Source organism: Pyricularia grisea, assembly GCF_004355905.1.
Source record: "Pyricularia grisea strain NI907 chromosome Unknown Pyricularia_grisea_NI907_Scaffold_1, whole genome shotgun sequence".
Taxonomy (NCBI): domain Eukaryota; kingdom Fungi; phylum Ascomycota; class Sordariomycetes; order Magnaporthales; family Pyriculariaceae; genus Pyricularia; species Pyricularia grisea.
Window position 1 is genome coordinate 5,396,819 of NW_022156716.1, and position 14,149 is coordinate 5,410,967.

A 14,149-nucleotide genomic window follows, 5' to 3' on the forward strand; every position below is an offset into this window, starting at 1 on the left:
GACCGCTATGGCAGAACCTTTCTCAGCCTGTCATCTTATCTTATCGATAAAAAAATTGGCTCAACCCACCATGGTAGTAAATGACGGGAGGTACCTACCTCTAGGTACCTTCCAGGAAGCCGGGGATAATTAGACGACGTGGGGTCATGCCACCCCCGCCGCTATCGGTGCGATGTGCCATATAGCGGGGTAATCAGTTCTCCAAACATTGACTGAACATGGCTGGGCTTTTACGCATAAACAGCCATGACGATGTGGTGCCTATCCAGAGGCTTGAGGGTGTAGCTGTGACGGATCACGCGGCGGCCAAATACCAAGAAAGCTGTTGTATTGACGTCTTTGAGGCGTGCAGGATGAACAGCCATTTCTCCAAATACCAGGTTAATGCCGGCGTTTATCATTTGCGTGCAGATGTCTTGCCAAGGGGAACCACGATCCTTGGAAGCCAAGTGACAATCTGATCAAAACTGCCCGGTTACTGGCTGGTTGGTTGGTTTGGTATTACCAGTGACTCGCATGAGCCCGTCCCGCTAGCTGAAGATTACCCAACCCCGATGACGTACTCTTGTCAGGTCGCCTGAGGCCTCTCACACTGGTCCATCGCGCCACAAGTTTACTTTGTTAACTGTAACCTCTCTACCTTGATGACCCTGATTCAGTGCATAAAAGGCAGTCTTCGACCTTCCCCACGCACGGTCGTAACAAAGCACTTGCAACTCCATCATCTGAACCAACTTCAACATCTCACATTTACCAAGATCACTTCATCCACCGCAAAAATGCCCACTTACATTGTATGTTTTTGAAACATCGTGAGGCTCTTTTCGATTTGGGAAGTGGCACAAACTGACAGAGCATAATTAAGGTCACTTGCAAGGAGGACGCCACTCCCGAACAGGTTGCCCAGTAAGTTACCTAAAAGAGAGGGCGAGCTGTGATGTTATGACTCTAACATTTCATTTCTTCAGGGCTAAGAAGCACGCCGAGGAGCAGGGAGGAAAGATTGGACACAGCCTCGACATCATCAAGGGCTTTTCGTAAGACTTGCCAATCCAAAAACAACCACAGGTTCAAGTCTGAGATAAACTAACCCACTCCGTGTTTTGATAGTGTTGAGTTCCCCGAGGACTCTGTTTCCACCCTCGAGAGCCACGAGCATGTGAAGGCAGTGGAGAAGGACCAGGAGGTCAAGACCTGCTAGAGAACTGGTCAAAATCAGTTAATTAGATATGTGCAATGAAAGCTTATGGTTTTATGTAGTTGAATCAGCGTACTACTCATTTTGAAATCCTGAGATCCTATCTACAACATATCTTGATGTTTTTTGTGGTTGCTTTCTCTTTTGTCCAAGAAGGTTTGTGATTAAGTGAGCCTATGTTGATCTAGTCCTATTCTAGCACTAGACGAGCGTGTGAGGTATGGAGCTGGCGAGACTCGTCGGGGTCTAGATCTAGGTACCTAGGCAAGGTATCGTTCGACTGAATGACTCCACTGTCCGGCTGTCGGAGCTACCCGTTGTGTGTCTAATTTGAAGGAGTATGTGTTTAACAATAAGATACTATTTAAAATGTCATATTGAGATTTCTTTTCAGAAAACTGCTTGGCCACTCCTTAAGCGATAGAAGCTCTGAGATTTTGGCGGATTGACTTGCTTTTCGTGTAGGCACATGGAGAAACGTACCGACTTGGCAGCTAGATCTACCTACCTACCTACCTTAGGTACCTAAGTGGGTAAACAAACAAACAAACAAACTACTATATCTTCGCCCGTTCTTTTGAGACTTCGGCGTATTTGGAAGTTCCAGAATCCAAACAAACAGATGGCGCTTTTAATCTTACCTCCATGAAAATATCAGGAACACTATCTATTATCAATCATTAAAAGATGCGTGCAGCCGATTGCGCTGTTTTATGGTATTAGGAATTGACGAAGCTGGGTGGGGTACCACCCTACCTTCTGTACATACGCGGTACGGCAGGAAGTAGGTAGGTAGGGATGTCTAATGTAACGCAACCCCGAATCGGAGCACGGTCCACCACATTAAATGACGGACCGATCATCCTACAACTAGGTCTAGGTGAGAAGCGCGCAGATGTAAGGACGGTAGGCACCCGAGGTACCTGGGTAGCTATGCACCTCATTCCGTAAACGGGCAGCCTTTTGATGGGCAGCGAGAGGTTATATTATCTCACACCAATTTCCTTCTGCATGCTGCAATAAGCTCGACTTGAAAGCACGGCTCTACTCAAGAGGTCAGCTGGGGCATGTTTCAACAACCCGGCGAACAGAAACGATGAAAACATGTACAAGATGACGATATCTGCGAGGCCGCTGTGGACATGCCACCCAAGAGCCTCGAATATTGGTCTGAGATTGTTCTCTTCTTCCACTAAGCAGCTCGCTCCGAATGGAACTGTTGTAGGAAGCAATGAGACCAAGCCACTAGACACTGGCTCCCGAGCTTCGAATGCGTCATTTGACGAGGGACAAATTTCACGCCTTGCAGGAAAGCATCTTCACAACCTCAATCTTGCCGACCTTGTCAAGTCAGTCCTTACTTTCGAGCTGCATTCCCATACTTTTATTTCACCACATGGCATTAGGCTGATATCTAGCGAACCTTTCACCAGGCATGGCAGGCCACCGCTCTCGGAGGAGGCCCTCCTCCAGTCAGCCAACTTCACGCTGAGTTTGCTCCCAATTCGACTGGCACACCGACTTCAAGCCCTACGCAACCTGCCATACATCGTAGTGTCGAACCCGAACATTCGTACTATATACAACAACTACCAACGTTCTCTGGAGACCCTACTGCCTTGGGAGGAGCGGGGCGGTATAAATACCTTGGGGGAGGAGGTTGAGTTTACAGAAGTTCTCGCCCAGTTGGTTCGCACACATGCCGATACTATACCAATTCTTGCCCGCGGTTTCCTGGAGTGTCGCCGCTACGTGAGCCCTCAAGACGTCACGGCCTTTCTCGATGCCCATTTGCGCGCCCGCATCGGTACACGTCTTGTAGCCGAGCAGCACATCGCGCTGCACTACTCCTCACAGCCACACTTTGACCCGGCCGCGAGTCCAGTCCCATGCCCCGAGGAACCTTCGTTTGTGGGTGTCATTGACACAGCACTCAAACCTGTTGATATTCTCGACCATTGTGGCGGTGCCGTAGCTGAGATATGTGAGCTACGTTACGGTGTTCGTCCAGAGTGGGTAGTCAATGGTTCGCCAGACACTACATTTGCATACGTTCCCATGCATTTGCATTATATCCTCACGGAGCTACTGAAAAATGCTTTCCGTGCCACGGTTGAAAACAACATGAGCAAAGAGCCCATCGAGGTCACTATCGCACCTGCTTTACCTCTGGATGACAGCCGTGGCCTGCGTCTGAAACCGCCATCCGTCTCACGCGGTGCTTTCCGTTCCGATGTAATACAGCCTCTGGACGACAACGCACCTGGAGTGACTATTCGGATACGTGATCGTGGTGGCGGTATTGCGCCCGAGGTTCAGCCAAATATCTGGTCGTATAGCTACACAACATTTTTTGACCAGGACGATAGTTTGCCTGGAGGGGCCGGCGGAAGTGGAGGTGGGAGCACTGGTGACTTTGCACTCAATATAATTTCGAGCGCGAGCAACGGTCGCAGCTCTATTGCTGGGCTGGGCTACGGGCTACCGCTCAGTAGAGCTTACGCTGAGTATTTTGGGGGCAGCATCGACGTTCAAAGCCTACACGGCTGGGGTACTGACGTCTATCTACGACTTAACGGGGTCGGAAGACTGGAGTGAGGGCTTTCCTTGAATTTTGCCATGCATCTAATACCCTTTTACTAACATTACGTCTACATTTCTTTTTCTTATAGGAATATTTCCAAACCTCCGAAGGCTTGATCGGGGCCACACTGAAGTCTAAATCTAGGCCTTGTGGATGAAACGGGCTTCTCTGTCACCTCGGATCAAACTAGCATACGATTTCATATTCTGAAGGGGATGAGCAGTTATCCCATGACAGCGGGATTATTACGTATTTTATACACAGCTTGATACCATTTTACGGTCAGTTACAGATCGGCCGCTTTACATACTATCAGCAGAGTCCGTGTATCATACCTCAAGTTGCTTGTTTCGGGCTAGAGTTTGCATGATCAAATGTTCTGGTATCGTCTTTGGTCGAGTCGATGCAGTTATGTATACCTAACTCCATAGGTATGGTGGCAAACAGAAAATCACTGTTGGCTCTACGCAAAGGGACGTGGAACAGAGGTGTCAGTTGGTTGTGCTTCTATTACCGACAGCGCCGGCATCCTTTTTGTTAGGCATTGGGGTCGACTTGTTAGCACGAGTTGGATTCTAGATGTATGATCCCCCAAGTGGATGTTCCACACGGTGTCCAGAGAGCAGACTATGGAATAATCAAAGCTGAGGTCGGACAACTCTACATGTTACAAATAGTGCTGGCTCATATATTTAGTGTACTGTTATGCCCCAAGAACGTGTCGACAGTCAATTCGTAGGACAAATTGGTTCAAAACACGTTGGCATGCCGCGCGTTAGGCCCAGAATAACTACGTAATGGGTACCGTAGTGGTAATAGTGATGGTAAGGTTAATGGCTACTGTACCGATAGAACTGCGTTAACAAAGTTAAATTATAGGGCCCTCAAGCACAGTAACTGCTTTACCTGCATTGCCTGCCTAGGTAGTGGGAGTGGGTCGCTATGGGTCTTACACGGGACTGGCGTTCCGGCCAAGACGCCTCAGCTCTATCTGAGAAAAGGGAAAAAAACGTGGCGCGTTCAACGTTTTTTGCTTTCCTTTTGCCGGTTATTTCTGATCGATCGTGAACTTGTAAGGGGATTAATCGACTGGCTTTGTATCTCTCTACTTCTATTTCTCAAGTTGTCTCTTCATACTTGGAATATTTTGTTGTTTTTATTTTTAATAGATTTCCAGGAAAAAGAAAGAAACGGCAAGGAAGGGAAAAAAAGACAAAAAAAAAAGAGCAAACTCAAAATGGCTGCGCCAAACACGCTCAAGGGTGCCATCCACGGCCAACCAAATGCTACGGCCGTCATAATACCTGCAGCAAAGCCTGGGAACGCGGCCCTCACCGTAACGTATGCTGGGCTCGTCGCCGAGGTGTCCAAGTTCCAGGCCAAGCTCGCCGCCATCGGCATCACCCAAGGGTCCGCCGTGTCCATTGCCACGGTCAACTCGTACGAGTTCATCGTGTCGTTCCTGGCGTCGAGCTGGCAGCGTGGCATCGCCGCACCCTTGAACCCAAACTACAAGCAGGACGAGTTTGAGTTCTACATCGAGGATGTCAAGTCAGCAATCGTGCTGGTGCCTCGCGGTGCCTTTGCCGCTGGCAGCCCTGCCGTCAAGGCTGCCAAGCGCTTCAATGCTGCTGTTGCCGAGTGCTATTGGGACACCCAGAAGGCAGAAGTCGCGCTGGATGTCAAGGACTTGGGCCAGCTGAAAGGCAAAGGAGGGCAAAAGGTTCTTGAGCCTCAGCCCGAGGACACTGCTCTTGTGTTGCACACCAGGTCCGTTTGTAAACACCCATCTCACATAGATTTATCAGGACTAGATGCTGATGATTAAACAAATACCGCAGCGGAACAACCTCTCGACCCAAGGTGGTATGTTAATATAGAGACTAAACCGTTTCTATGTTTGCATTACAAGTGGGCTAACACGTTCTTATTAAACACCAACTAGGTCCCCCTGTCACACCGTAACCTGACGAGGACCATGGGTAGGTCTTGAAGAACTATGTGTGGATAAAGAGCTGTTGCACCACAACAGATTCACTAACGCTGTAATAGACAATATCAAAAACACCTACCAGCTGACTCCGGCGGATAGAACCATGCTCGTCATGCCACTCTTTCACGTCCATGGGCTTCTCTGCGGTCTCCTGGCGCCCTTTTACACCGGAGGCTCCATGGTGGTCCCGACCAAGTTCTCCGCCTCGGACTTTTGGCGCGATTTTGTGCAGCACGGTGCAAACTGGTACACAGCCGTGCCCACTATCCACCAGATCCTGCTTAAGAACCCGGCACCAACCCCCCTACCCAAGATTCGCTTCATTCGCTCCTGCTCCTCGCCGCTCTCTCCGACCGTTTTCGCCCAGCTCGAGGAGAAATTTGGCGCGCCCGTGCTCGAGGCCTACGCCATGACCGAGGCGGCACACCAAATGACGTCGAACCCGCTTCCGCCGGCCAAGAGAAAGCCGGGCAGCGTCGGCATCGGCCAGGGCGTTGAGGTGCGCATCCTTGACGGCGACGGCAACGAGCTGCCGCGCGGCGTCGAGGGCGAGATCTGCATCCGGGGCGAGAACGTCACGAGCGGCTATCTCAACAACGCCGAGGCCAACGCGAGCGCCTTCACCAAGGGTGGCTTCTTCCGCACCGGCGACCAGGGCAAGATGGACCCCGAGGACGGCTACGTCACCATCACGGGCCGCATCAAGGAACTCATCAACAAGGCCGGTGAGAAGATCTCGCCCATTGAGCTCGACAACGTTCTCACCCGCCACGCCGCCGTCTCCGAGGCCGTCAGCTTCGCCGTCCCGAGCGAGCTCTACGGCCAGGACGTTGGTGTGGCCGTCGTGCTCAAGCCCGGAGCTAAGCTTGGGAAGGATGAGCTGCGGGAGTGGGTTGCGGCCCGCCTGGCCAAGTTCAAGGTGCCCGAGAAGGTAAGAAAAAAAAAAGCCCATCCCTCATTCCATGTCTTTCTCTCTCCCCACTACCTCAATTAAAGTGAAACAGAGCCAGTCGGTCCAACTAACGCTTTGGCTATGAACCGAAAAGATTTACTATACGGAAATTATGCCCAAAACGGCCACGGGCAAGATTCAGCGCCGTATAGTCGCCGAGACGATGCAGAAGCAAGACAACAAGGCTAAGCTGTGACATCAAAATGAGAGTTTCTTATTCTTCATTTTCAATTTGTCACCTTTTTTTCATCTTTCATGTGTTTTTTTTTCTTTTTGTTACCATTTTTTTCTCTCTCTCTTCTTTTTCGGAACCGTCGTAGAAAGCGTGGGACCGCTGTATGTCATAAATTGCTAGACGCATAGACTTGTATAGAGTATACATACCCAAAAGTACCTCCTACATTTCAAAGTGCCATTTTCGCTGTGACCAAGAAGCATGTCGCACGGATGTGATGGAGAAGTTATACCAATATTTGCACTTTTTTTGGTTTTTCACACTGAGCTGCTTCACCCCGGTGGTATCAGGTTAGTTTTTTTTTCTCTTTTTTTTTTCCCCCAGCAGACATACAAACAATCGGAACAAAACGCAGAAACCAATATGTGGCGGAGTATCTACGTAGTAGGGATTTACTAAGGCAGTTCATCCTTTGTATGAAAAATCACGCGATTGTGGTCTTGACCCAGAACGGGCTGAAACAGCGTTCTTGCGGGGGGCCGCAGTTGAATGACAGATATTGGGATGCCGAGCATAGAGAGTAGAGTAATGTTTCCGGATTCAATCGGACTTGAGGCTTGTCCGCTAAATGTGGTAACTTGATCAGTGGTGCGGGCGTCTCCAGCAACCTGAGACCCCAAGGCCCCAGTATTACCTAATTGGGAACGTTGTGACCGATGCAAAGGAAACTACTACTCTTTTTGGTTTGTAAATGGGTAACAACTACCTACCTACCTAGGTAGCTAGAAACATGGCATCCCCGCCCTCAAAGTAAATGCGCACGAGGATCGTCCATACAAAAGTATGATGTACTGTAAACTCGAGGGGTGAACGTGGTAAGAAAATATTCCCAATGTTCTGGTACTCTGGATTAAATATTAAGGCCGGGTACGCCATGTACTAATTAACATCTATAGTAAAAATGTTAAGTGGCTTGTCTGACTTTGGTTGGCATAACGTCTCTGCCGTACATAATTAAGTGGCATGGCCGAGCCTCAAGTGGAGAACTTATCCAGCCCTACAAGTAATCTTCCCCAGCATCGACATGCGTAGTCACGTCCGTCCCCGAAACAAAGAACCCCATTCCCTTGCGTCATTACCATGATTTCCGCCCAATTGCCGTCTTCCCAGCGGACTCTATATGAATCACACAAACATCAAAAATAAGATGAAGAGTATAAAAAAAAAGTAGATATGAATATATAATGAGTAAACGAAGGGTATATAGCAAATGGGTATCCTGAACGGTCCTGTCGGCATGTGCCGGGCCGTAAAGCCGCTGCGCGGGTAAGCGCAGCAAATATGTGTACAGATCAAAAGCGCAGTACAGGCCCAAACATCGACAAAACGTTCTTCGATGTAAAACAAAGCAAATGATCCATGTGGTTTATATATCAAAGAATAGTAGAGGGTGGAAGATGGGATGCATAGAGGTTTGCTGGGCATTTACATCATGCCAAGTCTCGTCATACGCTTCTCCATCCGTGGTCGTGGGCCAGGGCCCAGCCTGCTGCTGTTGGGAGGCCCTCCCATAGGGCGTCCTGGACGACCACCAGGTCCAGGATAGCCCTTGGGACCGCCTGGTTGGAGTCCAGGGCCGAGTCCCGAAGATCCTCGCATGCTGGGAGGTCCCCTAGGTCCTAGGTTGCTTGGAGTCCCCGTTCTGCTGGGGGGACCCCAGGACGGCGGTGGCTGTACGTGCCTCAAGGCGTCGCGCTCGCAGTACCGCCTCCCATTAACATCAAAATAGCCATCGTCAAGGATTTGCCCACAGTCGCTGCAACGGAAGCACCTTGGGTGGAATTTCTCCTCTGCCTCGTCCGCCAAGTACTGACCCTCGATTCCAGTACCGCAGCTTCCGCAAAGACTGCCGTTCTTCTCATGATAATGTTGCTCGCAGTAAGGCTTGTCGTCGTGAACGTAGAACGTCGCAGAAGGAAACGGGTCGCGGCAAGTGGCGCATACAAAGCATGCCTTGTGGTACCTGCCCGTGAGCCGGCCATCCGCGCTCGAGATGCTCTTGCCTGTGATGGGCTCCCGGCAAGCCTTGCAATTACCGCGGTTCACTGGCACCCGTCCTCTGGACTGGCTGCGAAGTCCTGGTCGAGACGGCGCCCTGGTTGCCTCGCGCCTGCGTTCGGGAGATGCATAGCGAGGGGAGGAGTCTTTACGTTCACCCCATTGGCGACCCCTGTCCATTCCGCGGTCCATCGCTTCTCTTTGACTCGGGCCATCCAATGGCGGAGTCCTCATCGGTGGCGGGCTTGGTCGAGACTGGTTGCGAAGCGATCCCGAATTCATGGGGAGTTGTTCCGATTGTGAAGGAGGTAGATCCCGAGACTGCGCGTCGCTCAACATTGAGGATTGGAGATCCTGCATCAAGCTGTCAATGTCGGAAGTATTCGATGGCTTTCTGGCTGGTCGCGACCTGAGTGAGCGAGCAGGGCTGGTCTGTGAGCTTGGTTGGCTGGGACGGCGAGATTCTGCGCCACTCGATGCCGATGCGCTAGAGGACATGGAAACGTTTGAACTGTGGTATGGGTTCCCGACGCCAAACTCACTGGCCAGGTCAATGGCGCTGGAGGGACCACCACCGTCACGGGTGGGAGGTCGGTTCAGGAGGCTGGTCCTCGGTGGCGGTGGCCTGGAGGTATCGCGTGTTATTGAGGTTCTTGTTGCATACATATCGTTGTTTGGACGCCCCCTGTTTTCCCCGTCCATGAGCCTTTCATTCGCCTCATCTGATGATCGTCGTAACCTGTCCGGTCGAGGACCAGGGGCAGAGGGGGTACGCAGAGGTGGTTCCATTGGGTCGTTCTCCCGCGGAAAAGTCCCAGACCTGCTGATCGCACTGGGTGGCTCAGGCTCATATTCACCTGGCGACCTCTGGGGAGGACCAAACCCGCCATAGCCGTTCTTCCTCGGCATTCTTGGAGGTTGGTTGTTCCCAAAGCTCCTGTTCGAGTTTGAGGTCACAGGTCTTTCGTTGTAGGCATCTGCCGTCTCATTCGATCTGGGAGCGAGGGCATTCTTTGCCGCAGTCGGCCTCTTTGAATCGAAAGGGCCGGGAGCAATAGTATCCATACGAGACAACAAACTCGGAGGCTGTTTCTTGGGAGAGTTGTTGGAGTACATATCATCTTCGACATCATCCATGCCCCCATAGCCCCCAGGCCGCCGTGGCTGATTCCGCGGAGAGGCCGAGTCGTATTCGTTGGCAATCTTTGGTGTAAAGTAGTCTTCGGAGCGCCCTGGTACCCGACCAGTAGGTGTGAGAGGCGATCCGCTGCGAGAGAGTGAGCCGCTGGAGTTGCTGACGGGTGTTAGTTGCCCGGCGCGGTAATAAGTACGGTCTAAATTGGGTGGGAAAAGATAAGAGTATTAGCGATATGGTTCGAACCGCAAAAGAATCAAATTCAGATAAGCTTGTCAACTTACTTGCTGCCAAAGTATCAACCTTTGGTGGTGGTGGAACTCGGCCGATCTTTTCGTGAACTGATTTGTTAAATGGCATAAAAGTCTCATCGATCTTATCTAGAGAAGTAGATGCTGCTGAAAGGTTGCAAGTTAGAATATGTACAACCGTTATACCAAGCATGCTCCGCAGGGAAACATGATCAGATGACATGCACAATAGAAAGTGAATAGAACTTACAATCTGAACCACCTGCGCCTCCGCAGATATGCTCCCCCATCATAGAAATTTCGATCTGGTTGCCACATGACGAACATTTTATCGTCGGCAGGAAGCTCGACTGCCTATCGGCCATGCTGATCTGTGTCTCCTGGCTAGTCCTTCAACACCTCCAGTTGAAAGACCTATTGTAATTCGTAACAAAACCCCGTTGACATCGACCTCAGCACCACAGCGGACTGACAGACGCTTTGAGATTTGGGTTGGCGCCGTACGGTGATAACAGCGTTGGCAGCTGCTCGGGATTCGAAAGTCGGATAGTGTTACGCCGGGTGCAAGCGAAGTAGCTCCGAGATAATGATTGATCGTGAGTCGATATGGTTAGGTTTGGGTAGGTAGTTATTTCACGTTGGCAATGGTCAAAGCTTGTCGGCCAAGTCCTACTATTTCTTGAGTTTTGCTTCTGAATCCCTAGACAAGACTAAAGAGAATGGCGTCCAGTTCGAAGATTTGTTTGTAAACTGTTTGTTCTGTAAGAAAAGAAGAAGAAAAAGGAGTGCGGGTACGCAGCAAGGAAACAAAGGAGGATCATAGGTAGAGCTAATATGGGGTTGTTTCCCACCGACCGAAAGAAAGGGTATCGGCGTCCGTGCTGTTGCGATTTCTGTCTCGAAAAAGGTGAAGGGTCTGGGTTGTTCATGGGGTGTGGGTATAAAGTGCCCCAGAAGTGCGGTGTGTCGAGTGGTGGTCAGGCGCAGAAAATGGAAACAGACACACCGCATAACACACACACGACAAAGGCCATGTCCAATTCGGCCCTTGATCCAGAGGGCAGGGGTCTTCGGTGCCAGGCTCCCTTGTCGCGGTGGGTTGATGCAGTGGGACTGAGTAGCACAAGATGCGGAGAATAGTAACAATAAAAATGGGTTTGCCCTGGAGGCTCATTCGTGTTAAGGAATTAATATTTTTAATAATTCTAAATGGGTATGCCCGAACCTGCCTTGCCTGCCTGCCTGCCTACCTTAGCCTACCGTACTCTGCGTGCAGACTGGGAAGGGCAGAGCACTGTACCTCTACGTAGGGTAAGGTAGTAATAGATTGGCGACAAAGCACTGAGTGGCTGACCCAACCAACTTAGGTAAGGTAGGTAAGGTAGGTAAGAAAGAATTCTTTGCAGTCGGAGGATGATGACATGCTTACGGTAGAGTAGCAAGAGTAGCTCTAGATTGATTACCTCTGCTAGTCTAATTCTGTCTAGATCTACGGTAGGCAGTTTTAGTTTCCTGTTTCTGCACCACCCATCATACCTACAGATACGTAAGGTATTAAAGCTGAACTGGTGCATTTTGCGGCGAGTGAACAAATGGTCATGTCACAAAAACGGTCGAACAAGACCCCTGAGTGCATCGAGCTAGGCTATATTTGGCATGGCAAATGTCTGTAGTGCAAAATGGTGTGCGGCGATCAAACCTCACCCCCATCCTATCAGGAACAGCAAAAGAAGAGAGAGAAAGAGAGAAAAAGAAAACATGGCTTTCTTTAACACTCCGCTGAATGCCAATGTGTGGCTATTGTCTCCGATCGGACAAACGAAAGCAGTCTTTGCGATTCTTGATTCTCAACAACAAGTTTTCTTTATGTCTTTATTCATCTTTATCCATCTTTATCCATCTTTGTTTCTTTTTTTATGTTCTTTTTTTTTTTGTAACATGCATTGAAATCTAAAGACAAAAAGAGCAAGTATCAAACGAGTTTAGTGGACATCAAAGTGCCGGGGAAGGGGGGCTCACTGTGGCAGGTACCCACTACTCATACCAAGGGAACCAAGAATTCATGGGCCACTCAATGTCCTGCATCAAGGTCTAGACGAGAACTTCCAAGTCTCTAATTATCGCTTCTAGAAAGCATCTTCATGGCGCAAATTACGATGCTACTGTTCGAGAGATCCCTTCTTGCGGAAATCTGGTAGACAAAATACAAAATTGATAGTGGCCGCCACTTTCCATGCAACCAAACCCTCCATTTGTAACGATGCGTAGAAATCAAAGTACATTATTTCCTAGACAAGATCGTCCGTCCGCTTAGCCGGGCAGGGCTGCAATTGTCCTCTTTAGCCTAGGTACGGTAGCTTGGGTACCTAGGTACAATATTATTGTACAGTACAGTACTCCGCGCCAATATGCTATACACCCTGCCCTCCATTCTTTACCAGTACGGTGCACCCCTCAGGGCAGGATTCCAAGCGCCATCGTAGTCTGGCAGCTGACTGACTTGCAGCTAATTACGGACTCGCGGGTACCTTGCAGGCTGTCTGTCTGTCGGCTTGGACGGTTTGGAGAAAAATAGCCGGCACACGCTGGATTAAGTGCATTAACTTCCTTTTAACCTCCCACTACAAGGTGACGGCGTGCGCCAACTTGGAACACACGCAGCCTGAAATTGTGGGCGACAATCGGAAAAAAGTCTACCTAGAATAGTAGCGGAGGTGATGGAAATCTTTCTATCCTAGCAAGCCCCCAGCTTCTGGCAAGTAAAAACTAGGCTGGACGAGCTGCACCGGTGCTCTATGCTAAAATCCAACATCAGTTTGGCTGCCAATTTAATACGGTACATCTCACATCAGTTATAGTAGCAGCCATTTAACATGGGCTCCACGCAACAAACAGGATTCGATTTATACGTGCAGCCAATTGGTGTACCAAATGCCACATCACATTTTCGGGCAACTGGAACACTACACCGAGTGCCAAGTAGTCTGACAACCCTGGTTGCTATGGTACCCTGTTATTGTTGTTGCCATCGCGATCATTGCAAAATGCAACCTTTATTGGTATCGCACACGGCACAAAATGTGATAGGAGAAATAGAAAAGATACAAAAAGCAATAAGGCAAAGAATAAGACAGTGAGAAATAACGCCATCGTACTCAAACTAGTCCTGAATAGGCCATGTCGTGCCAGCAGAAGAACTCCATGAGGAGTAAGTGGGAATCGCATAGGCTTTCCGGCCCCTCTTGTGTTAAATAGAGCCCGCTGATCCTCCAGGTTTCCTGCATTGTCGTTAACGAACTACTTGGTACTACCAAATGACAATTGTACTGCATAACTTATCGGCAGTTCTCGAACACGTTGGAACTTGGGGAACGGTATTGACCCCTCCATTCTTTCTACCTGACGTTTTAAATCACACAAAGATCTCTCGATGATCAAATTTCAGGCCTGAGTCGTTATACTCAGCTCAAACTCGGATTTTGAATGAATCGATTGGACAAGTGAGAACATACATCTGACAGCGCGGTAGATGAGACCGAGGTGAGGCTTGCTTGGCAATTAGTGAACCATTCGCTGCCAATGGACGACGACGGTGAGCATACCGGCTTTCTAATCTTAAATTCAAAAGTGCTTGCAGCCAATGCAACCCCCCTCCCCTTTCTTTTCTCCATGTTGTTTGATGATGAATGGGTGGGTGACGACCAAAGTTGCCACAGTAGCCGCCGTTAATGCAGCACGCACTTTTCTTCTCCAAATGCACATGAGACCCGGAGGCTTCGATTATAGCCACAATATATTCATTC

At 49.7% G+C, this 14,149-nt stretch overlaps 4 protein-coding genes across 4 annotated transcripts; 3 read left to right on the forward strand and 1 right to left on the reverse strand.

Annotated features, from left to right (window-relative positions):
• Window positions 1-429: 429 nt before the first annotated feature.
• PgNI_01657 (uncharacterized protein) lies at window positions 430-1,324 on the forward strand. The gene is made up of 4 exons (XM_031121729.1): window positions 430-794; window positions 854-906; window positions 969-1,037; window positions 1,111-1,324. The coding sequence occupies exons 1-4, from the start codon at window positions 645-647 to the stop codon at window positions 1,199-1,201; spliced, it is 363 nt and encodes a 120-aa protein (XP_030987658.1). The 5' UTR covers window positions 430-644; the 3' UTR covers window positions 1,202-1,324.
• Window positions 1,325-2,120: 796 nt separating this feature from the next.
• On the forward strand, window positions 2,121-4,438 carry PgNI_01658 (uncharacterized protein). Its single transcript, XM_031121730.1, has 2 exons — window positions 2,121-2,547; window positions 2,632-4,438. Exons 1-2 carry the CDS (start codon window positions 2,303-2,305, stop codon window positions 3,794-3,796), a joined length of 1,410 nt encoding a protein of 469 aa, XP_030987428.1. The 5' UTR covers window positions 2,121-2,302; the 3' UTR covers window positions 3,797-4,438.
• Window positions 4,439-4,829: 391 nt separating this feature from the next.
• Window positions 4,830-7,122, forward strand: PgNI_01659 (uncharacterized protein). Its single transcript, XM_031121731.1, has 5 exons — window positions 4,830-5,552; window positions 5,624-5,648; window positions 5,728-5,764; window positions 5,835-6,706; window positions 6,822-7,122. The coding sequence occupies exons 1-5, from the start codon at window positions 5,020-5,022 to the stop codon at window positions 6,921-6,923; spliced, it is 1,569 nt and encodes a 522-aa protein (XP_030987427.1). The 5' UTR covers window positions 4,830-5,019; the 3' UTR covers window positions 6,924-7,122.
• A 701-nt stretch (window positions 7,123-7,823) lies between these two features.
• PgNI_01660 (uncharacterized protein) lies at window positions 7,824-11,273 on the reverse strand. Its single transcript, XM_031121732.1, has 3 exons — window positions 10,597-11,273; window positions 10,380-10,493; window positions 7,824-10,294 (listed from the first exon to the last, which is right to left on the reverse strand). Exons 1-3 carry the CDS (start codon window positions 10,709-10,711, stop codon window positions 8,388-8,390), a joined length of 2,136 nt encoding a protein of 711 aa, XP_030986174.1. The 5' UTR covers window positions 10,712-11,273; the 3' UTR covers window positions 7,824-8,387.
• Window positions 11,274-14,149: the final 2,876 nt, after the last annotated feature.

Excerpts from the sequence above, each read along its gene's own strand:
- PgNI_01660 (XM_031121732.1), bottom strand. The coding sequence starts at position 10,711 with ATGGCCGATAGGCAGTCGAGCTTCCTGCCGACGATAAAATGTTCGTCA. Across the intron at positions 10,494-10,596 it reads AGGCGCAGGTGGTTCAGATT|CAGCATCTACTTCTCTAGAT; the intron begins GTAAGTTCTATT and ends GCAACCTTTCAG. Across the intron at positions 10,295-10,379 it reads GGTTGATACTTTGGCAGCAA|ACCGTACTTATTACCGCGCC; the intron begins GTAAGTTGACAA and ends CACCCAATTTAG.
- PgNI_01658 (XM_031121730.1), top strand. The coding sequence starts at position 2,303 with ATGTACAAGATGACGATATCTGCGAGGCCGCTGTGGACATGCCACCCA. Across the intron at positions 2,548-2,631 it reads AATCTTGCCGACCTTGTCAA|GCATGGCAGGCCACCGCTCT; the intron begins GTCAGTCCTTAC and ends ACCTTTCACCAG.
- PgNI_01659 (XM_031121731.1), top strand. The coding sequence starts at position 5,020 with ATGGCTGCGCCAAACACGCTCAAGGGTGCCATCCACGGCCAACCAAAT. Across the intron at positions 5,553-5,623 it reads GCTCTTGTGTTGCACACCAG|CGGAACAACCTCTCGACCCA; the intron begins GTCCGTTTGTAA and ends CAAATACCGCAG. Across the intron at positions 5,649-5,727 it reads CAACCTCTCGACCCAAGGTG|GTCCCCCTGTCACACCGTAA; the intron begins GTATGTTAATAT and ends AACACCAACTAG.
- PgNI_01657 (XM_031121729.1), top strand. The coding sequence starts at position 645 with ATGACCCTGATTCAGTGCATAAAAGGCAGTCTTCGACCTTCCCCACGC. Across the intron at positions 795-853 it reads CAAAAATGCCCACTTACATT|AGCATAATTAAGGTCACTTG; the intron begins GTATGTTTTTGA and ends ACAAACTGACAG. Across the intron at positions 1,038-1,110 it reads GACATCATCAAGGGCTTTTC|TGTTGAGTTCCCCGAGGACT; the intron begins GTAAGACTTGCC and ends GTGTTTTGATAG.